Genomic DNA, 24,767 nt, shown 5'->3' on the forward strand with positions numbered 1-24,767 from the left:
GCGCCGCCCGCCCGTTCCGCCGCTCTTTCGTTCCCCCCACCCGCCCCGGCCTGCGCCGCACCGGAGCAGCGGCTGCCCGGGCTTGGCGGTCGCTCGGGGAACCACAGGCGAACCATCCCCGGCTCAGCCGACCTTGCCACCCCCTGAGGTGTCCGTGGGGCGGCTGCTGCCCGCGGCTCCGCCACCTGCGGCCTCCAGGCAGTGAGCGGTCGGGAGAGGGACCCGCTGCCCGCCGTGACTGCCTTGGGGGTCAGGCGAAACTCAGGCGGGTGGCGCGGGGACAGAAGGGGACGCAGGGTGGCGGAGGGGCTTGTCCTCATGAGGGGTGTGTGCTGTCCTGCCCGGGGGGCAGCTGGAGCCATGGGCCTCGGCGGTGCCACGGGCCCGGGCGTTTCGTGATTTCGGCGTAGGGTGGTTTTCGAGAAGTCCTTTCAAAGCCCGCACGGGAAAGAAGGAAATAACTGATGGAACTGCCTTAATTTGCCCCAGCGCTTCTTGCTAAATGGAAAAGGAAGAGGCTACTCAATGACACTGTTGCCCCTGAAAAGTAATCCGGTTTTTAAACAAATATTTTTCATATACGTGTGTATGTGTGTGTGTGTGTGTATCTCAACCAGAGTAAATATGTTGCAGACTTACATGGGTTACTCATCACAATCAAGCAGTCAGTCACCTATGCCTTAGTTTGCAGATTCAGATTGTAAAGTGAAGAAGAAACATTAAAAAAAAAAATCAACCAAACCAAACCTGAACATGTTTCTCCACTACTTTCTTGATTGAATTATATTGTTGGGGAACCTTTAAGAAACCTGTCAAAAATAAGGTGGATTTAAGGAATATTTATTTTTTCCTTAGAAGCTGCCTCATACAGCATGCCATAGTAGCTCCCAGCTCTTGACTTGCAGTGGGGGAAGAATTTTTAGCTGAAACTGGAGGGCAAAAAAAGAGGGAAATCTGCTGCCTTTCAACACACTCCTCCAGAATATAGGATGCATCAGCTGTGGAAAACAGTGGAATTAGAAACGAATTTTCAAAGCAAAAATATCAGTCCTTGCCAGTTTTTTCAAAACAGCCCTGTCATTTACTTATGTATCTTCATTATCAGAGTCCAAGGCTGCTGCTTTATTTGTCAGCTATGGAAGTAAGCAGGTGACTAAAACAAGTCCAAGTGTACTTCTAGATTTGTGAAAGGAAGTGCAGCAGCTGAGGTACCAGAGGAGAGCAGCAGGCATTGCAACCAGCCGCGTTTCCCACATGGGTGGTTGATGGAGAACTGAGAAAAGGGAATCGCATGGCACAAAAAATGTGCTCACTGGAGAAAACAGTCATGGGAGAAAGATGCTGAAGGCTCTGAAGAAAAGGGGTCAAGATGATGAAGATGGCTACAAAGAGCAAGGTTGTTATCAGCTAAGAAGATACACTTCAGTAGAACCCCTTCAAAATATAGATGCAAGGTGAAAATAAAGAAAAAGACAACCTTTAGACTATTGAAATTAGTAAAGCCAATGAAAGAGTTTGAGTTTCTTGTCTTAGTATTCCCGTAATCTACAGATCACAGCAACGCCAGATACTGTGATGAGTGGGAGCTGTAGTCAGCCAGAAACAGGTCATTTATTTGGAGCTGCCCAGTACCTGGAGTGATTAATATCAGACAGGGAGACAGAGCTGAGACCTGTTTTTCCTTCTCCTTTCCCTGACTCCAAGGTATTTTTGCCATTCACACATAGGAAAAGTGGAGTCTGATGGAAAAAGCAGCAGAGATGTCTCTGCTATGCTGGTGGCAGTAGAACATTCCCTGCTCAAGGGAAATCCTCCACCTACTTCCTCCACCTGTGTAGTAAACTGGAGAATATGATCAACATGCCTCCACTCAGGCAACAAAAAAACTCATAACCTAGGTTGGGATTTTATTGCCTTCCTCTTGCAAAGAATGGGAAACACCAAAATTTCCCTAGTGCTCATTTTTAAAAAACTGGCAGCAGTCACTTTTATAATTCTGTATAAGTGTCTGCCCATACCTGGTTCTCATTATTAATTGACAGCTGCAAAAAGAACCAAAATGAAAACAGGGAATCTGGAAGCAGTAACATGTAGTGCTCTTCACTTTAAAAATGTAAAGTCAACATAATAATAACCATACTTTTTGGATCCAAACTTACACAATAGTATTTAAGGTATGCTGCTTATTTCAGACAGGGGCAATGGCCAAGAAGTGCTGAGATCCATGGCCACTCATATCTTTCTTCTCACAGGAAAACCCAGAATGATGGCAGAGGGAGGATGAGGCCTGTGAAAGCAATTGTTCATACTTCACTCTGAAAATCTTGCTGACATGTGCTGCCACTGTCATGGGGCAGGCTAAATGTTGCTCACACTTTGTCTTGTGACCCCAAAGCAGCCATGTGTCTGCAAAATTTCCCAATTGGATCTCTCTGACTTATTGAAATTTGGGTATTGTGACAGCTCCTTTTTACTCTTCTCCATGCATATAGGATAGATAGGATTGCTGTAAAACTCAATGAACATTTCATTTTATTAACAGAGAAGATTAATAACAGAGTTAAAGTCCAAAGTCCAACTCTGGACTCTACGTTTTTTAGGACACAAGTATGGGCTGTTTCATGTATAAATTATGGCTACACAATACAGTTGGCTTTAAATAACACATGGAAGACTTTTCTAAAATGATGTTAATTTATTTTAAATGGGTACATCTACATAACTATGATAATGCATTGATGAAGCAGCGACTTTCTTGACTCTAATGTATTTATAGTAAAATATATTTTAAGCAAACTGATCATTTAGTAATATTTTTAAAGTTGTTGACATAAGCATGTGATATCAGCATTTTCACTGAGACAGCTTTGAAAACTCCTGCCTCCTACCAACTAGCAGCATTTCCTCAATGCAGCAATTTCTGCAGTTTGCCCACATCTCTGATGAGTGGTATGATACAGGTAATCATGCTAGATCTGAAATTGTTGCCCTGGTAGTCAACAAACACATCCAGTGAAACAGCTACATGTGGTAAGAGGAACATGCAAACGAAACCACTGCGATATTTTCACTTCTTAAAATGCTTCAGAATTGTTAAAAACGTTACAATTAGCAATGCTGACAAAGAACATCACAGAAACATGCAAAAACCCCTGCCTTAAGATTCTGCGTTGTACTTGGCAACTGAAAAGCAAAATTACAAAATATGACTGGACCGTGTAATCTTGTCCTCAAAGTGAAAAGGAAAGATTTTCACTGCTCTGTTTCTCTAATTCACACCAGCAACAAATGCACACAAAACTCTACAGGCAGTTCCATGTAAGCCTCCTCCCTGCCCTCCCCTTTGCAGCAGAGCAGAGCTAGCAGGGCCTCTGCCTGCCCCCAGCTGTGACAGAGGCTGCCAGTCTGCAGTGCCTGTTACTGGGCTTTGTTGAGGCCATGAATATAACCCCTCAGTGTAAAGGCTGGGTGATGAAAGGTAGTAGACCTGTAGCTGAGAAGTGTTTGTGAGCATTTCCTCTTTATTCATAAAGTGGAGAGAGAGCAGGGAAACTCTACCTGTCCTCATACACCAGATGTTTAAAAGTGCCTTCACAGTGACCAGCCAAAATTTCAGTGCAAGCAAATACCAATGTTGATGGCTAAAAAACAAAAAATGCTGCTTCTGTCCAAAAGTCCAATACAACCTACTATCTACCCAAGTAAGGATCAGGAAGAATATACAAACATCTCAGCTGTCTGGAAGGGAAGCTCATGTTCTGGATCAGAAATCACTGTGGCCAGTAAAGAATGTGAGGCATGTCACAGCCTTGCAATGCAACCAATGAATTGAAAAAAATCACTGAGCATGTATAGCATCAATTATTATTTCCATAACCATTGGCCCAGTAGGTTACTAATAAAACTAAAAACCTTTTGCAGTTTATCAAAGTCAATCTTTATCGGACGTCATGTTTCAGGAGGATATTTATCAGACTTGGTTTCTGCTGAAATGGTGCTCAGTAAAAGTAGCTGTCAACCACAAGAGGCGGTGCTTCCAGGAAGCCTGCTGGGCCGTGCCTGTATGGCTAAGGAAGCCTATGATTTTCATTTATAATGCCATGCATCTGCAAGACTAGAAATGAAAACCACATAAAACCAGGTTTGTCAGCCTCTCTCAATGCATTTCTAAGAACTCTATACCAGGGAAATTTATGTAGCTGAAATTATTCGGAAGAGTGATCAGACACAAACATTTTTAACCTTTTGCTTTTCAAATATGTTCAGGATTTTATTTTCAGGTTTTGGTGCTAGGCATATACTCTGTAGGGAGTAAGGAATAAAAAGACATTGCTTTTCTAATTAAATCTACTTTTCTGGTTTAAATACATTTAAATCTAAATAAATCTGGCCTGTTTGTTATGTTTGGCCTGCAGCGGTTACCCGGGCTGGATGAGAGGCATATGTTTATATGATGTTATTGACTTACTTGTACTTACACATTCCAGTGCTTGAAAAAAAAAATATATATAAAAAATTATATATTCACTGGACTGAACAAAACGGACTGAGACCTGTTTAAGGCCCCTGCAGTCAGGCAAAAGATTGCTGGTGCAACAAATGTGTTTTGAGTCAGACCTTTGAAGGGTGACAGCAGGCACAGAGCCAGGCATTTGTTATAGGGGGATCAGTTAAGGATGAGGTAATGGCGTGGGAGATCCCAGCTCACTTGCAAGGGCAGGAGGAAATGCCTGCTGCTCTCTCAAAGGGAGGGGAGGGGAGATGAGGGAGAGAAAGGAAGTGCAGATGGTGAGCCTGGATATGCCTCTTAACTTTCTGCTTAAGCCAGGAATTTTCACCTCCGGTATCCCCATGTGATTTGCACAACTTATACTGTGCAAACTGAAAAAGACTTGTAGCTGTATGTCAGTGTTGGTCACACCTTCTGATCACAAGGCCATCTAGTATCACCTACAGCTTTTGTACACAGCAGTCTTGTCTTTTAAGGAGTTCAGCCCCTGCCCGAACTGGTTTTGTTTTCATTCAGTCCCATGTGGTGAGTTTAATTTCGGACTATGACTAGTGTTAGCACAGAAAATGAGACCTGCCATGGTGCTAGGATTTCAGTAGAAGGATATTTCCTCCAGAAAGGAAACCTTTAATGCAGCCATAGCATAGCTGTAACTGTGGCCCTGCTGAGCTACCTTCAGATTAGATAAACCAAAATTGTACACAGTGAGTGCTGTAAAATCTGCCCAAGAAGCTGAGCACTTGGTGCCTAGGCAGCACAGAGATGTCTTCCACCCTGGCTCTATTGCTAGCGTTTGCCAATGAGTTACTTTAAAGCTAATATAAAACTATTTGATAGTACTTATGGACTGCAATTACAAAAGTTATTGTACTTAAAATATTCTCTTTCTGGCTTTGGACATGCCTGCAAATGTCTGTCAAACACACCAATATATTATCCACCCAAAAGTTTCTTGGAAAGTAGCCTCTAATAAAACACAGATTTGAAGAAGTTGTGAGATTTTGTAAGGATAAACTGAAATAAAGGATAAATTGAAAAGTTATTCTGAAAAAAAATCTAGGAAGAATATAACTGTCCTTTTTGCCTCCTCTTGGGGCCCTTCCCCTTTTCCCTTTGCCTCAACTAAGAACAACAGCTTTAGGTTTTTCTAAAGTTGAAACAAACTTTTTTTACAACAAAGACTGTGAAATTTAAATGTTATTTTTGCCATGACAGCTTGGAGAGAAAAGCCCCCAAAAAGCCTAGCCTAAAAGGGTTAAAAAAGCCTAAAATACTTATTTCTGAAGAAATCATCTTGCACAAGGCAGATGTCAGCATGCACTGGTAGTGTCGAAATTCAGCTGTAGAGAGCTGGGCTGACTTAAAACTCCAGCAAATATGTTTCACATAATTCATCAGAAAAATACAATGGGAGATTGTTGGTATTGTCCATTGGGAACCCTGCATGTCAGAAGAAGTCCCTGAGGATGATTTCATCACAGTTTTGGTGCCAAGTCAGATGCAGCACTCATCTCCTACAGTATAGGACACTGTTGTTCAAAAGCTAACCATATTAAACGCAAGTAATTAATTACCCTAAAGTGCAAATAATTCCCATTGTCATTGGCAGTCCAGGCATCACGTATATTGTAGTACAATAGTAGTGTGTCCTTCATCTGCAGGATATGTCTCAAGATTCCTCTTGATATGACAGAAGTTGATTATTTTTGGAATATAACTGCAGGACAGTGGCATTACCATATTCAGGGAAAACCATGCCTCTCCCTTTGAAATATCCTGACATCTGACCTGTATGTTGTTTCATCCTGATGTGCTAGACTTTCATGGTGGGCTTGGTGAATTCCGTCATGGAGTTTACAGAAATGCCTGATCCTTGTCAAATAAACAGCTACAAACATTTGCAAAAGTCTGAGTTAGCAAAACTGAAACATCCATAAAGCTCCTGAATAGTTGTTAGGTCCTTCCTCCTGTCATCCTACACAAGCTCTCTCCCACCTAGTAACCATTTACAAGACCAAATTCTTACGGAAAATTTCAGGTAGACAGTGAATTGTCTTTGTATTGGGAAATAGGCACCATTCCACTTGAAAAAGTATGGACACCTCCACTCTTCCAGACATTTGCTCTCTTCCTTCTCTAGCCATATGCATCACCTCTTCTGTATTTAACCAATTTTCCACTCAATTCATTGTAGCCCACAATATTTTATGCATTTTAAATTTGGATCATCTTCCCTCCTTAATCCCAGCTGGACAGAGTATATTTATGCTTGAAAATTAGGCATAGAGCTGGCATGTAAAGGCAGAATGTCCTTTTAGAAACTCGGTCTTCTCAGCTTTGGGGTGTGTGCACCACTGCCTCTTCCTTTTGAAAGGAGCCAACCAATCCCAGAATGGCTAACACAATGTACACTCAGTTTATGAGTCTCATTGGAACCAAGGATTTGGCACAAGAACTTGGACTGAGGAATCCACTAAAATCTTGGCCTTCAAGGAGCTGGTACTGTTCTTCTTGTCCTGGGCATCTCAGAGGAAGAATGGAACAATTGCTGCACGCAATTAATGATTCCATTGCTGTGTCCTGCCTCTTCCTCAGAAAGATCATCATTTCCTGGTATATCATGGCAAGAAAACATTATGCTATTTATGCTTTGTGTAAGTGATGGAACTGGGGGAGAGAGAAGAATGAAATCACTTCTCAGATTTAATTGTTTTTAGGCTAGAGGAGCTCTTTAAGCAGTTTGCTTTGAAAAAGCTTGGCCAAAAAGAAGTAGTAAATGTTTAACTGACAGGGTTCATTAATGGCATTGTAGAATCACTTCTTTTAGATTTTCCCAAAGAGAGAATGGATGGATGGATGGATGGATGGATGGATGGATGGATGGATGGATGGATGGATGGATGGATGACTCATCCCTGAAAAAGTCTGCAACCTCAAAATTTAAAACAGTAAACCCAGACAGATAGGGCTTCCCATGGTAATGTGACAAGTGACTGCTCATCCACACTGTTGGCTTGTACCCATACCAACAGTTTGCTGCAGGAATTGCCACCTAGTGCTGAGCAAGGTCAAGATGGCCAGGTCAGGAATGTGGCAAAGGACAGAAAGAAGCTACACACGCTATGGATTTTGCATAGATTCTCCTGAAAACTTGAGCTGCTTAATTCAAATATTTTATCTGATATTTAAGTTAAATGGTCCTTATAAAGTGCCTATCATGATCCTTGAACAATTTCTTGGTCTTTGATAGAATACAGATTTCATGAAAAAAGGCTAGTGGAGAGAGAAAATCTCAAATTGTCTATTTTTGGGCACCCAAAATCAACACTGAGAGACTGTGTGTATTTTTAAAATTGGTTCTGCTTAAAGAGTTTCAGGTTAAGCATTGAGCCTTAAATCATGCCAAACCTCTTCTCAGTTTGGAAAATCTTGTTCTTTATGTCCCAGTCATTGCTGACTGTATTGCTGCCATTCAGCAGTCAGTGCTATTGTTATTAAATGAAGTGAGACAGGTTGTCATTCTTGATTTGGTTTTTTTTTTTTTTATTTGTTTAAGGAATGGACTAAATAAATTGCTATACTTGTGATAGAGCTTAAAAACTTCTTTATCTTCTCATGTTGCTAGAGGCGTGCATAATGTTTGAGACAACCTCAGGGCACAGGGCTGTAGTGGCTTTGAAAATGAGCACCCAGTTTGGTACAGAAATGTCCTATTTTGATACAGAAAACTTCTTATTCTGGCAATTTGAAACCATAGTAGAGAGGAACTTAATGCATGACAGTAATAATTCTTTGGAAATGTAGATCGTGCAGCTGGGTGGCTTGACTCATGTTCAAGTCACTTCCTTAATGATGAAACCCCTGCCAGTTTCATATAGTTCATTATACATTAAAATAGAATGTTTTAGACAGACTTGGTTAGTTTTGAGTATAGAGCCTAGTCATTTACTTGAAAAAAATCAGCAGCTAGTCATACCAATTTGATATGCTTTGCAACACTGGCAATGACAATAGGCAACGTAATTTTTAAAATAAATTTCATAAAAGAATTTGCCCATTTCTTTCTCAAGGCCAAAATTAGTCAAGGAAGTTACTCATAAGAGGAGATTTCAATGCTAGAACATTTAAGTGTTCTGCAGCCTGGTGATACTCAGAAATCCAGATCAGCTTCTCCTAGGCAAAACGTAGGGAGATGGATCATCTGGATTCAGAAAAATCATCTCTTCCCAGGATGCACTGGCCTTTCTTGGGGGCTCCTCCTTACACTTGGCTCCCAGCTAAAGGGAGGGACTTGTCCCAGCTGAAGATTAGAGTCAGAATCCTCTTTTTTTCTTTTGAAACAGGAATCTTTCTCTTTTCAAAACCATAGCAGTCTTCATGTTTTCAGGCCATGGCTGAAGGTGCTCTTAGTGAAAGTCACAGCAGTCACTCAAGTGATAGGCCACAGCACTTGCTCTGATAGGCTGAGCACTACAGAGAGTTCCTCCTGTTCAGTTGTCTGTAGGGTGTTACGGGTCTTTTATTTCCTCATGTTAAAGTGTGTCCCTATTGCCCAGAGTTTGTTTAATATTCATGGTGCAGGGGAAGCATGAAGGAATGCCTCTATAGCCTCATGCATGCCAGGGCTTAAGGTTGCTGTATGGTACTGACAACAAAAATTATTGTATTTGCATGGCAGGATGTTTTTTCATGGGTATTTAATGTTTATGTGTCTTTCTACACTTCATGGAAGCAGAAACTTTAGAAAAAGGGCATAAATCTGATTAAAAAAGCATTCACATTTGTTTAGTCAAGGTTTATATAACTGGAAAGCACATTCAATATTTGGACTAAATTGATCTAATTTCATAGTGTTTAAATTAAATGTTAAAAAAAAGAAGTGAATGCCAGTCTTTTCAGTAACGTTATTAGACCAACAGATATTTTTGCAAGGAAATAAAAGAAATTCTGTTATATGGACTTTTTAATTTTTAGTACAACAGATATGCAGTATAAAGCCATTCAGGCACCTGTACCTTCTCTCTATGCATATCCATTTTCCCTGTCAATGACACTTACACACAATACAGGTGTCTTTTTGCTAAACTTCTAGAACTTAATTCCATATTTCATTCTTAGCAGTAAACCAATATATAGTTATCTGAAAAAAAAAAAAAAGCCACAAAAAAGGCAAAAAAGAAAATTTCAGTGTGAACTGGAACTCTTATAATGAAAATACCTGTTTGTTTTTTCAAGAGTGCCATTGGCTTACCTCTGATCTACCTCTGCAGAGGTGATATTGCAGGCTGACCAGGCAGCTGCAGGACTGTGTACTGGAATTGCAAGGGAAGGCATCACAGTAAACAGCACAGATGACAATCAGTAGTTTATGACTAATCCCCAATGCGGTGCTGAGTGATGCTGTTAGCTGTCTGTTCTTCATGTCAGAAGTGGTCAAGATCTCCACCAGCCACCACCTCTGATATAGTCCCATAGCATTTTCCATGAAACTAGACAGATTCCTGTGATTTCATTTCCATTCAAAGTACACTGTGAGTAGCTACACTGAGATAGAGTCTTTTCTGAAAAGGAGAGTGGAGATCTTTTTGCATTTCAAGGGGACATGTTTTATTCCCCTTTGGGGTTTGCAATGCAAATGTGCATTAAATTTATTACAACCTCACAAGAAACTTACAGCTTCTTCCATTTATGCATCTGTGTAAGTGCCAACCAGCAAAAAGCACTTAAAGGTTTCCTGTAGTCCCAACAGCCGACAATATCTGAACAATTCATAGTGAGACACGGAAATGAGGCAGGTGGCCAAGAGCACATATGGCAGCAGTGACACAAACATATGGAAATTACACTTGAAACATGAAGTGGGTGGGTCATATTTACTAAAACAAATACCTTGTATTTTAGGGGCTAAGCATTTTCTGAATGAGGATGTTGCATATGTGTGCCATTGAAGGTTTTGTGAAGTGTAAGCTGTGCTCTGTTAGGAAAAACAGATGGGCCACCAACATACCTTTAAAAAACCAACAGTCTACTAAAGCTATCAGTATTTCTGAGTAAAGCATCTTTAATCCATGAGACTGTTGGTTATGTGCTCTTTTTTGCCTACTCATAGAATGAGAATGTACTTTTGTGCCAGGGCTCACAAAGGCTTACAGCTCAAACTTGATGGCTTAAATAGAGCTCTGAGAGGGCTGGGCAGCACAACAGCATCCAGGCTGGGCTTTGGGAACCCTTAGCCTCAGGAATGCTGTGTGACCTCTGCCTCTTATTCAGTGGGTGAATGGAATGAGCTGTAGCCCAGGACTTATACTGCAAGCACTTCAGTAGCTCAACCTTGTCAGCTTCCTTTGCTTGACTAAGCTTCAGTGAACAAAAGAAATTAAAACCTCAAGGACCCACATTTAGACACAACTGCATTCCTACACTTCTGGTTGCCAACAGAATGAAAGCAAAGCACAATTTCCTTCAAAAAACAGTATCTTTAATAAAATATGCAGGTTGTAAAGCACATTACCTGAAGTACAATAGTTGACTACTGTGAATTGGGGTGTGAAGATTACCTTTCTCTCTACCCATTGCTCATGTTCAGGTTTATCAGAACTTCCAGTGAAGATACTGCTTTCTGCAGGACTGCAAGCTAAAAAGAATCAAAAATCAATGGTAGTTTTGCATCCCCTAAGTGCTGAAGTAATACATTACAGATAATACTTCCACAATGTATCACTCACTTCCCATAGCGAAGTGGGAAAAGATGTCCCTTACCTGATGCATCAGTGCAAAATTTAAGAATATGAGTCGTGCTTTGGCCGCTCAAGTTTTAAATTATCTAAATGGCAGGGATTCTGCCATCTTCCTTAAGCAACCTCTGCATTCATGCTGAAAACAATCTGCTGCTGCTCTAAGTTTTTCTGTGTTAACTTTTATGCCATTGCTATTGCCCTGTACTACCTACATCATTCTTTTCTACTGCTAGTAGTCCTGTTTTGATAGTAAAATTGCTCTTAAAACACTAGGATTTTTGTCTGGCCTTTTATGTTGCACACATATTTGTAGATCATATCTAATGAATAATTGTCATTTTGCCAGGTACTCTCCTAAGGCTCTCACCATGTAACTACCAAAATTAATAGCAAAAGTCTGTTGGGTACAACAGTGGAGAAACAAACCTTTGTTAAAATCAAGCCTGCTACTATCCTAGTTGTTATCCAGGAGCAAGATCCTGGATGCAGCAATTTCAATAATGTACTGTCGACACAAAACCCCCTAAGTTATTGCTGGAATCATCGTTACAATAATGGCAGAATTAAGTCTTAGGCACGTAACTGCTTACCCAGCTACAGGGAAAACATAGTTAACCCGTAAAGTTTGTGTCTTAAGCATAGGAGCTAAGATTGCTGTCATGGGAGGCAGCTAAAGAAAACACATATATTATTTTTCTGGCTGTTTATTTTGAACATTTGGCAGCCCTTTGTGAATAGCTAGCATCATTTTCCCTGAACTTACTCTTTCAGAAAGCTCAGAAAGGAATGAAAGGTTCTTAGAAAGATACATAGATATATACACATCATACCTTTAGAGGGGTTTTAATAAGTTATTCGGAGTATTTTGCCAGGCCTGTGGCACAACATTAAACTTGCCAACCGCTTCTTGCAGTCACCGCGCTCACTCCGGAGGGGGACAACGAGAGGCAAAGGGGAAACCCAGCGCCCATCTCCGCGACGCCGAGAATGCCGCTGCTGTCACCCCCAATCCTCCCCGGGCGCGCCGTGCCGGGGTTCCCCGCGCCCCCTCTGCGGGCCTCCGCCCCGCCACGTCCCGCAGCCCCGGCGGAAACCTCTCGGGGCTCGGCCACAGCACAGGCTGCCGCCCACCCTCCACCGGCCGAGCCCCCCCCCTCGCCGCCTTTGTGTCCGCAGCGGCGGCCGCCGCCCCTTCCCCGGGGAAGAGGCGAGGTGGGGCGGGGCGGGCCCGGCGGGGGCGGGTTCGGGGGCGCGCATAAGTAGGGGCCCGGGCGGCGGCCACCGCCCTTTTTCGCCGCACGCCCCAGTGGTCGCGCTCCGCTCCTGGATTACAAAGCCCGCGCCGCCGTCGCTATGAGCATCAGCACGAAAAACTCCTCGTACCGCCGCATGTTCGGCGGGAGCAGCCGCCCCAGCACCGGCACCCGCTACATCACGTCCAGCACCCGGTACTCGCTGGGCAGTGCCCTGCGGCCCAGCAGCGCCCGGTACGTGTCCGCCTCGCCCGGCGGTATGTACGCCAGCAAGACGACGTCGGTGCGGCTGCGGAGCAGCATGCCGCCCATGCGGCTCCACGACTCCGTAGACTTCTCCCTGGCCGACGCTATCAACACGGAGTTTAAGGCGAACCGCACTAATGAGAAGGTTGAGCTGCAGGAGCTTAATGACCGCTTCGCCAACTACATCGACAAGGTGCGCTTCCTGGAGCAGCAAAACAAGATCCTGCTGGCCGAGCTGGAGCAGCTCAAGGGCAAGGGCACGTCCCGCCTGGGTGACCTCTACGAGGAGGAGATGCGGGAGCTGCGGCGACAGGTGGACCAGCTCACCAACGACAAGGCACGCGTGGAAGTGGAGCGGGACAACCTCGCCGACGACATCATGCGGCTGCGGGAGAAGTGAGTGTGCCGGGGGGACGCGGGTTCGGGCTGCCGGTGCCTCCCGCTGCCTCCCCCTGCCTCCCCTCCCCGCCCTGTCCCCTGGCGTGGAAGCAGCCCTTGAGCATCCCTAGCGGCACCGGGCCGGCGGGAGGCTGGGTGGGGGGGATTTGGGCGACCCCCGCTCCCTCCTCACCACTGTCTTGCCCCTTCCAGGTTGCAAGAGGAGATGCTTCAGAGGGAGGAGGCCGAGAACACTCTGCAGTCTTTCAGACAGGTTAGCAGTGGTGGAGGAGGGAGGGGCCCGAGGAGGTGGTGGCTGTGCCTGGGGCGGAGGGTGGGAGTGCAGGAGTTTGCTTTCCTTGCACAAAGAGATTCCGTCAGTTCTCACGCAAGCCCTCCGTGTTTTCTTTAGGGGGATGCTGCGGTCTGAGGGGAGGGGAGGGAAACTATTGTCCTGCTTTATCCAAGTCTAGCCCGTTTTACAAAAACCGCCCCGACGTGGAATCACTTTCCGATCCAATAAAAGTGAAAGGGGGCCATCTGCTCGCTTGGCTGAAGGGTATTAATGGTTTCTATGGGATTCACCGTGGAATGCAGATACAGGCATTATGGCAAGTGTGGTGGCAGCAGATTGAAATAATAGATCCCTTTGTGTCGGAGGGGAGGGCGCAGTGGGCTGCATTCTTACTAAATGTGTAATGGTGTGGGCATATTTCTAGCGAAATGTGTCTGTTATGGTCCAGTTTTTGTACAAAGCAGAACTCCTTTTTGATGAATCACTGGTCAGTGCATTACTGGGCAACAGTTTCAAATTTAAGGTTTTTCATGTGGGTGTTGTCTGCTGACAAGAAGTAGACAATATGTTCCGTGGGGCGAGGTCTCAGGATTGAGCCTGCTTCCTCTGGGTGTCCATTAAGAACATGGAATTTAATCCTCTGTAAAACAAAGATGTTAACCTAAGAAACAAGTTATGTTAGAGTTTAGTCTTTGTAGGATGCTGTGATGTTACCCAGATAAAGTAAAACCTACATGACAACCAGAAACAACTGTGCAAACAGTGTTTGAAAATTCTTAAGCTCAAGTTTTCACTTGTGCAAAACCAGCTTTCAACTTAGATTAAGCCTTGTTTGGACTAGGAGATATTTAGGAATGTGCCTTCTCAAAACAAGGTCTCTTCCCTAAAACTGCTGGTGTAAAACAGCATTGCTAGCATTCTTCCAGACTGGAAGTGACTGCCCATATCTCTAGGCAGCTGGGTACAGGCTGACTTTGTCCCAGAGCTCTTCATAGGCATTAATAATAATAATAAGTACTTGATTGTCAGCATTTTCCTGGGAAAGGCTTTTGACTGCGGTATGATTATAGTCCTTGAAAGAGAGCAGGTGTGTTCATGAGATAGTGTGGGGAAACTGAAACACCTATTCCCATTCAGAGCCTGGGAATTCAGTCTCCACTGGCGTTCTGAGGACAGAAGTTTGAAACAACAGTTTTGAGATGCTACCTTAATTTAAGCTTCTGGGGTTTTTTTGAGTGCTAAGACAATTTAATATAGTGTGAAGTTCTATGAAGGAGAATTTAGCTTAAGTTTTAGAGAACCTCATCTACTTTGATTCATTGCTGAATTCAGTTGAAGGATCAATTGACTTAAGCTTGGCTTTTAAATGATATTTCATATTTAATTGGTGCATTCTAGGCATGTCTGTATTTCAAACCAGTTGAATGTTATGAAGGCTGTAGGCTTTAAAGTGAACTTGGCTTGGAGCGCATACCCCCCACTCATTATCCAGCTCTTCCGTGTACTTTGGGAAGGGGTCATTCAGCAGCTCAGCCTCTAGCAGATGTGTGCATGCATGACAGTCAGAATTGGATCCATTTAACCTCCTGAGCTGTAGCTTGTGCATAAGAAATGTGAATCATTGTCTATGGAAACTCTACACTAAATCTACTCTTGACATAACCAGTGCGTGCTGGTGTGCTTGATTTGAACATCAGTCATACCTCATTTTTCCTTACTGGCAAGGGGGGAGTTAACATGTAGGTTTTGAAACCTAAATCTGTTTCAGTGAAAGTGAAATTAACTTCCTAGAACACTGAAGCTGAAATATCCTGTTGTGCTTTCCATTTTAAAGAAATGTGCAGCTCTTTATTAAATCATTATATTTTTCCACTGGAAAGTTGTATAGATTTGGAACACTTCAGCAGGTACTTTGCTGATCTGAGGTACCATCAAAGCTACTTTTTACTTGATGGAACAGTTGTGTACTTAAGTATTTTAAAATAAAGAATGAATATCTGAACTTAGGCTTTTATTTCCAAAAAGCTGCCTGTTTCAGAGACGGTTCAGCTCATATGTACTGAATTTTAATTTATTTTTTCTGGGCAAAGATGTGATTTTACTCATGTGCTGAGGGACATACAGCATAAAATAAACGTGGAGGTTCAGTGAGTACTTGTGGTGGCCCGTTAGCCTGTGGTACATGGGCCAGAGAGTTCCTTTGGGGCAGGACAAGCATCACAGTTAGTGAGAATGTTATTTACTGCAACTTTGCCAGCTAGTCCAGCAGCAAGGAATAGGTCCTGAACCTGTGACAAGACTAACAGGTCAGGTCCTGGCTAACAGGAGGTTTGTCTGAGGTAAAAATGGATGCTCAATCCTGCAAACTGTGTGGCTTGCATTGAAGAATCTCCTAGAATAAAATCAGTGCATATTCCAACTGTATGTATCTATAACTTGTACTTGTTTGTTCAGGCTACAAGTAGCTTATTCGTTTGTGTGGTTCTCCACACATCTGGGCACTATTGAAACACTGAATCTTAATGATAGGGAATATATAAATGATAGCATATAGTAAAGTACATACCACATATTGTAAATGTCTTCAGTTTAAGTTGTTTTCAGTTTACCATAAGGTCCTAAAATCCTGTAGCTATTCTGTTGTTACAAAAAAAATTAATAGCCTTCAGGGTGAAGATTTCTTTAAAATCCTCTAGAAAATTTTGGATGTCTGGCCAATTGTGTAAACATTTTGGGTCATAGCCATGTAATTTTCTGCTAGAATGATCTTGAGGGGTTTTGGGGGGAGGAGAACAAATTAATTAGGAAATTCTTTCCCTGAACTGAAAAACGGAGCTGATATGAACTGTGGGTGTAAAACTCGAATTGATAGAAAAGTTATGGAATGACACATGAAAGGAGTGTTTTGCTGGATAAAGTAAACAGAATAATTCTTCTGGAGCAAGGACCTTACCCCAGAGTAGGAGTGATCCAAGGAAGGGCTTTCTAGGAGTCTAAAGAAAACACTCCTTTTTTCAAAAGTGCCATAATAAAGAGAGCTGCTGATCAGGAATGCTTATGCTTTGGGCAATCCAAAATAGCTTTAGAGTAAGCTGTGAGAACCTGATATGTTAATACCCTGTGAGCACAAGCATGTGGCTGTGTATGTAACTAGTGTGAAAGGAACAATCTTCCCCTTTGCAGACTGAATGCCCTACACATTCAAAATGCAGAAGGTTCCCATTCAGTGTTTAGTCTTAAGTTATGTTGTTGAACTAACTCAAGCTGCTCCCATGTAACATTCATGATGTGTCTTCTGTTATGCTCTAAATGAATTTTTGCTGTTGATTAAGACTATCTCAGTCCACCAAAAGGTGGAGTCTTTGCCAGCAACTGTGAGGGTGTAGGCAATGATGAGTAGCTCAGTTTGTTTATGCTCATACCTTCTTTTTCTCAAGGGAGGTCTGTTGACCTGCATGAAGTAAATGCTGCAGTTCCTATACGTACCTCACCAGCTTTACAAGTATGCTTTAAAACTGTGGTCTGTGGACTTAAGGAACTCTGTCCTTGGTCACCAAGGAGTTCCTAAGTTAAGCCCACTGATAGGCATGAAGGCACATGTGTTGCACTTTTAAGACCCACTGAAAAGTGGAAGTTTGCAAATTGCAAGACTAACTCTTTTTCAGTGTAGTCAAGCTAGAAGTGCTTGCTGCTGACTTCTGACTCAAGTACTTGTAGGATTTACACCCACCATGATCTGTGTGCTCTTGATCATGCTTAGCAGCATGTCAGCAAAAATGATGTGATCAACATAAGTGGTATGGTTTGCAAATTCACAGTGAAGGCGTATATATTCGTTTAAGGCTGGGGTAGGAGATGGCAAAAAGGTTTTTTTACAGCTTTTGATTTCCTGTTGTCTTGCCAGAAAGCTCAGATGTAGCATCAGTCTGTATGCTGCTGAACTTGCTGTAAGACTTTTCTACATCCGTTTTGTAAGATTATGAATCGTTCTCTCTCATCAGGATGTTGACAATGCCTCTCTGGCACGTCTTGATCTTGAGCGCAAAGTTGAGTCCCTGCAAGAGGAGATTGTCTTCTTGAAGAAGCTTCATGATGAGGTAAGCTGAGAAACAAGGTCTGTGTTCAGATGCAGACTGTCTAGCAAGGAAGCTTTTTGCTGGTTCTGTCCCGGAGTCTCCACCTGTGTATGATCTGTGTGCTTTTGTGCAATAATGTTGAGTGTCTGCTTCTCTGTAAGGAAATCCGAGAATTGCAGGCCCAACTCCAGGAACAGCACATCCAGATTGATATGGATGTTTCTAAGCCTGATCTTACTGCTGCCCTGCGTGATGTTCGCCAACAGTATGAGAGTGTTGCTGCTAAGAATCTTCAGGAAGCTGAAGAATGGTACAAGTCCAAAGTAAGTAAAATGCATCAGGCACTGGAACTAATTGTATGTAACAGCTTTGCTGTAGCACTTGCTGTTCCCTCAGTTGCTCTAATGGACATGAACATAACCATGACACAAAGTCTTTTTTTAAATCCTAGTCTGGGAGGGGTACAACTGAAAACATTTTGTGCTGTAACTACAGCATCAAAGTAATGGGTGCGCATTGGCAGTCTTCCCTGTGCTTGTACCTGAAAGCAGATGTTGGATGAAGTACTGGAGAAATGAGTGAAAAAATGATGAAAAGATGGGAAATGTACAGGGTGGGAAAGCAAGTATGAAAGTTTGCCATGAGTTCTAATATAACAATTAGAAATAGGCATTTTAAGAGTAATGCTAATGTTTAAGCATTTCAGGTGCTAATCCTTGTAATACCTTCAGTTGCCCTCAACTGCTGTGTCCGCAGAAAGTCTCTTTCACCATTTCTGTTGAAGGGTTATGCTAACCAGACTGGGGCTTTCCAGTTTGCAGATCTCTCTGAAGCTGCTAACAGGAACAACGATGCCCTGCGCCAGGCCAAGCAGGAAGCCAATGAGTACCGCAGACAGATCCAGTCTCTCACCTGCGAAGTCGATGCTCTTAAGGGAAGCGTAAGTAGAAGACAGCAGTTGTTCTTCATTGCAGCTTTAAGCACTGCACTGCAGTTTAACTGTGAATTTGGATGTGAATGCAGGTCATCTGCCATGCAATTCAGCAGTGTATTAGTACTTTTGAAAAGGATGCTATGGGCTCAATTTGTTTGCATGCACAACAGTGCACTGGCTAGATTGATACACTGAACTAGTCTTACTAAAGCTGTAAACAATGAGTTCATTCTCTTGATATGCTATTCATTGTTTATTTAGCACTTTCTGTAAGTGTTTATGCCTTGTCTGTGAGGTACAGCTAAAGTTAAAAAAAACCCTTCAGGAGCAGTAAAATGTGCAAATTCTGCTGTTGCTAGAACGTGACTGCCTTAAGGACAGGATTGAAATGGATGTAACAGTGTTTAGCACACCTGCAAATCTCCTCTAGTAAGGACTGCCTGCATGCTCACTTGAACTGCATGTGTTTGGCTTACTGTAAAGGATGGCTTTGCCACCTAGTAGAGCAAATATGTGGCACACCTCAGATCACGTAGCAGAATAACCCTCTTTGACTTGGCAAAGGGAAGATAAGGATATGACCAATTTGGGACATGTCTGGGGATTTTCAGAAAGTATGCTAATGTAACACAACTTTCCCTTTTTTAAAATGTTAAGGATCTTGAGGGTGGGGAAGAATGACTGAACTGCAGCAGTGCTGGATTTCACTATTCTCTTCCAGAATGAGTCCCTGGAGCGCCAAATGCGTGAAATGGAGGAGAATTTTGCTGTTGAAGCTGCTAACTACCAAGACACTATTGGCCGTCTGCAGGATGAGATCCAGAACATGAAGGAAGAGATGGCTCGCCATCTCCGTGAGTACCAGGACCTGCTGAATGTAAAGATGGCCCTTGATATTGAGATTGCCACCTACAGAAAACTGCTGGAGGGTGAAGAGAGCAGGTAATCCCATGCAGATGCTTTTCTAAAACCAGTAATTACTGGAAGATACTTTATACCCATGTCTGATTTTATCCATTTTTTTTTTCCTTCAGGATTAACATGCCTATTCCAACCTTTGCTGCTTTGAACCTGAGAGGTAAGCTGTTTCTGCTACTTCAGTTTAGGCAGTTGCTCTGTCATTAGCATGAGGGTTCTGGATAGTTCCTTTTATGCTGGTTTTTAAACTTGTATAAGTGCAGTTGGTTTTGAATACTCTTCTTGGATCCAACTACAGTATTTGCAATTATTTAATCTTGGGTGGTAGCAGCTCTTTTGTTCCTGGACACATATTTTTAAATATTGGTACATAGCAAGTAATGAGTTTGGATACCTGCTGAAAGTGCTTTAAGGGACACAGAGAGAACATGTAGAAGACCTGGCTTATACTAAATAGGATTCTGAAAGTAGACACTAAGATCTGTTACACCTCATTTCTTTGAGGGGGCACTTCATCTAGACTATTGGTAATAATAAATCTTCTTCTGCAGAAACCAACATTGAGTCTCAGCCAATGGTTGACACTCACTCAAAGAGAACACTTCTAATTAAGACCGTCGAAACTAGAGATGGACAGGTTGGTGGTAACTTTAAATTTTATTTCTATGACAGCTGGTTACCTTAAATTCTTAAGTTTGTCTGCTGCTTACTGCAGCTTGTACGTGGTAGTAAGTATTGAGTAGAACAGCAATTGGCACTCCAGGCTGTGTGACGGAACATGTAGGTATAGAAAACAGGATTATCTGGAAAAAATCAAAATTCATCTGATAGTAAAACCTTAAGTTGCTGACTGTTACTTGTGTATTGATTATTTAAGTTCAGCTGACATGTGGCAGGAAACACAGGTACTTTACTTGCCTAGGATACGATGCTGTTGTTAGTGTAAGTAAATAAAACTTAAATTATTTCTGTATGCTATTTACAAACTAGAATTTCTCATAAGTGAGAGCTGATACCTGCTTGTTCACATTTTGGAAGTGGATGTTCCACTTCTAACTCTTAAAAAACCCACAGCAATCTTCCTACTAAAACTTAATGCAAGTGTTTCTGTTTTTCATTAGGTTATTAATGAAACTTCCCAGCATCATGATGACTTGGAGTAAAGCTGAAGTGACGATGCATACTTACTAAAGGAGAAATTCTTACCAGCAAGATTGAAAAAGTCCATGTCTTAAAGGAAGAAACAGCTTTCAAGTGCCTTTCTGCAGTTTTTCCATGAGCGCAAGATGATTATGCTAGGAAATAGGTCTTAGATCTTACAAACTGACTCCCCCTGAAGGATTAGAGTTTACAATGGAGCCTAGTTTACAAATAGCAATATCTTGTGCTGCAATACTGTTTTTAAGTATCTGAATTCAATAAAACTGCTTTTTCCAGCACAGTATGAGCAACCTGTCGCTACTTCAATAAATCTTTGGAAAATGGCTCTTGATGTGTTCTAATTTGTTAACTTCATGAGTTTCTGGAAAGCCATAACAACATAATGCTGGAATTATTATACGGTTGACATCTCTAGTACTGGCTGTGTGGAATGCTGTTTTTTCAGTTTAACTAGATAAACTGTCTTACTCACTGCTTAGGTTTTGGAACCAATTAAAATGGATTATAACTGGCAGATGCATAATGTATTATGATATTTCTTATCACTTGAATAAAATACTTCAAGCTAATAAAAATTAATCTTGCTTCCATATACTAGTTAATGCAGTTACTAAATGTCAGAATGCCTGAAGTACCTTAAAACTTGGCTTTCTAAAACACATTAGTTATGTAGCAGAGAAATAGTTCATGTGAGCCCTTATCTCAGACAGCACCTTGCAAAGTTAACAGCTGACTTGGTGCATTAACTTATTTTTCCAGGAAAAACTAGTTCCCAAAGGCATGTTGGTATTACAGAAGCTAAATGAAGGCTTTGCCCGGAGTGGGGGTTAGGAGAGACTAACTAGCCTTTTTGCTGACAATTCCAGTATTTAAACCCCTTTTACAAAAGGAGAGCCACCATGCTTGGTGTTCTCTGCTGAACTCAGTGTAAATGCAAGTTCCACTCTGCTTTGCCACAAGTCTTCCAGGAAGCAGTAGTGGAAGTCCTCTTTGAATACTTAAGTTTTCTTCTGCAGAGCAGCATACTTGTCAAATTTAAACACAATAAAGACCCGCAGCACAGCCCCATGAAAGTAGCTACTGTGTTCTGTATTCTGTAAAGCCTGCTTTCTGTAACTCTTTTACTGAGGTACAAATTTTCTGGAATGAGTAAATGCAAACTGAAGTTGTTCAGTAAATATGAATAGCATTCAGAGTAAGGGTAGTACTTTCATGTTGTACAGACACTCTTGCTAGCAGTTTGGAACTGATCTGTAAGAAAAACTTACTGTTGTCTCCATCTGACAGGGATGAAAACAATTTACTCCTTTCCCATCCTTATTCTTACCCTTGCTCAAGTGTGTGACTAACTGGATGCAGTGCAGGCACTGGAGGGGGTATGGGGGCAGTAGGACTCTGCTTCTTTTATTCCAGTTGCTGGCAGCACCAGGTTAGGAGTCCTGCAGCCAGGATACTGAAGAGGGAGGTGGGCAGTCCCTGGGGTGTGCTGAAACCCTCTGCAGCTCCAACACACAGGCATCCTGAAACCTGAAGGTGGAGCCTAGGCATGAGGGCAGTTTACATCTTTGAGCCACCTAGGGAGAAGAGGCTGCTGAAGTTCTTCACAGCAGAAAAGCACCTGTGCTGTTCTTACCCCACTTTTCTGTAGTAAGTGTTCAAAGAAGACTTCAGCCTCCCACTTCCTATCAGGCCAGGGGGGAGTTTCACTGTTGCACCAAACATGGGCTGATGATACATGTAAATCCATTAGGCTGGGATATGTCCCTGTCCAGTTTGGTGCTTTATGTGCTTCCCAAGTGAAAAGTCCTGCAGCTGATCTGTTTGTTCTGATGACTCCTTCATGCAAAAGGGGCAGAAGTGACACTGAGGAGGGTGCCTAGACCCAAGCCTCAGCCACAGCTTTTGCCTCAGCAAAGCAGAACAGAGTCAACTGGTCCACCACATAGAGGGTAGAATAGTCTCTCTAGAAGTTGAGAGTGAACTCAGCATTTTTCATGTTGCAGAGATTACAGACACCAGGTTTTCTACTACCTTTCAACATCCAGACTGATAAAGCACAAATGAGCTTGCATGGGAAGTCTTTTCTGTGATAATGCCAGCTCTGGGCCTGTGTAATATCTCATTTTGAGCCCTTTATAGGCACAGGTTATCAACAGCCTTTTAGGGCAAGTGTGGAGTAAGGGACTGATGTCCTGCCTGTTGCAGACTACTTAAGTATTTCTCTGGATCTAGGTACTGAAAAAGTTGAGCCAGTGCTAAATGTAATTTCTTGCAGCTAAAGCAATGGGAGAGCCCTGGTTGGTGGCATCTGGCAGCATGTGGGTAGGGAGAGCCAGCTCTGCTAGGGGCTGGTGGGGACCCTCAGTGGCTCTGGGCAGAGACCCACAGCACAGTGTGCTTTTTGATATATATGTACATTGACCTCCATAGGCGGTGATAGTCGCTCCCCCTCTGCCACCAGCTACCTGGCTCAATGCTTTCTGCTGCCTTTGATTGCTTCACTCAGTAGATAAAAAGTGCCTGTATCAAGCACTGACTGCAGCAAAGGTCAGTGTTTTCTGGTCTGTTTTCCCTGGCTCTTCAGTGTTTGGAGTTACTCAGAATACAGACAAGCATGTGGCAGAGCTCTCAGTCCTGGGAATAAATAGGAAAATAAATAAAAATAAATAAACCTAGTTGCCTAGGGGACAAGGAGATTGCAGGAGACCTCAAAAACCCACGCTCCTGCAAGTGCGAGAGCACCCTCATGGTGGAGAGTGGACAGTGGCTGTGTAAACTTCTCAGTGTTTGATCGAGGGACACCAGCCTTATGCTCGTATATAATTACTGAAAGCTGCTTAGTGTTGAGCCAGCAGCTGACCTCAGAACTGTATTTCACATCCCAATAACTGCAGGCAGCAGCTGCACCAAGTGGGGCAGCCCCCACCGATGGCTGGGTGCTTGTCCTGCCCTCCAACAAGCCCCATGAAGCTGCTTCCCTGAGCTTACATAGTGAGTGCCTCCAAACATGTGAGCTGTTCCCAGAGTCAACAACATTAATCCTTCAGATGACTGAGAATCCTCATATTCAGTTTATTTTGCTTCATGTAGCCAGAACCTTGTTTTCCTTTTTTTAAATTTTTTAAAATAATCTTGCAAAACATGGAAACTGTTACCAGAGACTCCATATTCCAAGCCCCTGGGAATGTGTAGCTAATGCAGTTCTGCCATCCAGATGGTCTGCTTTAGTATACAGCAAATGTATTTTTCCCTCCCTCTCTCATTTTTTCTTTCTTTTTCTTTTTCTTTTTTTCTTTTTCTTTTTCTTTTTCTTTTTCTTTTTCTTTTTCTTTTTCTTTTTCTTTTTTTTTTCTCTCCTCTCCTCTCCTCTCCTCTCCTCTCCTCTCCTCTCCTCTCCTCTCCTCTCCTCTCCTCTCCTCTCCTCTCCTCTCCTCTCCTCTCCTCTCCTCTCCTCTCCTTCATCTCTCCCTTGTCTAATATTTCATTGTTGAACACACTGGCTCACAGAGTGCTTGCAGTTCTGTCCCAGCCAAAGGCTCTGGCCTTCTCTCTTTCCCTCCCTGTGTCAGCTCTTTTCAGTTGTTACATCTGTAAATGAATCTGGTGCTTTCACTGGTGCCCTACTGTGCTGGGTGGGAACATCTGTATTTTTTTAAGTGCAGGGAGGAAATACCTTCAAGACTGCTCTGAGGTTCTGAATGTTTAACTCTGAGGTTAAATTGCTCGGGATGCTTGGGCTGGCGCCTGCTGGCAGCATGGTGGAAAGCTGTCCATCAGTGCTGGCAGTGGGGGCTGGCCTCACTGGGCCTCAGGCTGCAGGGTGCTGCCCCATGGACTGACAGGGGTCTGTGCAAAGCTACAAAAGCACCCAAAAGCAGGAACTTTCAGAAAACTGCTCATAGGAAACCATTCATCCCAGCCCATTTTGAAACTTCCCAACTGGGGCCTGGGCCAAATCCCACCAGGCTAGGCCCAGCACCTGTGATTAGAGCACTTCCAGGGCTCACATTCAAAGTCCTATTTGCAGGTGCAAGGTCCCACATGTAGGTGGGTTACTGGGCACTTTGAGACTGGTCTGTTTTCCCATTAGTCATTTAAACATATCGTGTAAATTCTCAATCACCTTTAGGCACCCATGGAGCATGGAGACACTTGTGGCTGACATCCCTGTCATAACTGTCCCTGTTGGTGGCAGTCACCAAGGATCCAAGGCTGTGAGGAGATCACGTCCAGCTGGAGCTCACCTGGTGTTGGGAGGG

General features: G+C 43.0%; 1 protein-coding gene across 1 annotated transcript; it reads left to right on the forward strand.

Annotated features, from left to right (window-relative positions):
• The first annotated feature begins 12,524 nt into the window (after window positions 1-12,524).
• Window positions 12,525-20,833, forward strand: VIM (vimentin). The gene is made up of 9 exons (XM_048306915.1): window positions 12,525-13,142; window positions 13,338-13,398; window positions 17,421-17,516; window positions 17,657-17,818; window positions 18,310-18,435; window positions 19,151-19,371; window positions 19,464-19,507; window positions 19,899-19,984; window positions 20,469-20,833. The coding sequence occupies exons 1-9, from the start codon at window positions 12,601-12,603 to the stop codon at window positions 20,508-20,510; spliced, it is 1,380 nt and encodes a 459-aa protein (XP_048162872.1). The 5' UTR covers window positions 12,525-12,600; the 3' UTR covers window positions 20,511-20,833.
• The last annotated feature ends 3,934 nt before the right edge of the window (window positions 20,834-24,767 follow it).

This window comes from Corvus hawaiiensis, chromosome 1 (genome assembly GCF_020740725.1).
Source record: "Corvus hawaiiensis isolate bCorHaw1 chromosome 1, bCorHaw1.pri.cur, whole genome shotgun sequence".
NCBI lineage: Eukaryota > Metazoa > Chordata > Aves > Passeriformes > Corvidae > Corvus > Corvus hawaiiensis.

Bases quoted from the DNA above. Each gene is read 5' to 3' on its own strand.
- VIM (XM_048306915.1), top strand. From the start codon at position 12,601: ATGAGCATCAGCACGAAAAACTCCTCGTACCGCCGCATGTTCGGCGGG. The intron at 17,517-17,656 runs GTAAGCTGAGAA...CTTCTCTGTAAG, and splicing joins TGAAGAAGCTTCATGATGAG to GAAATCCGAGAATTGCAGGC. The intron at 19,372-19,463 runs GTAATCCCATGC...TTTTTCCTTCAG, and splicing joins CTGGAGGGTGAAGAGAGCAG to GATTAACATGCCTATTCCAA.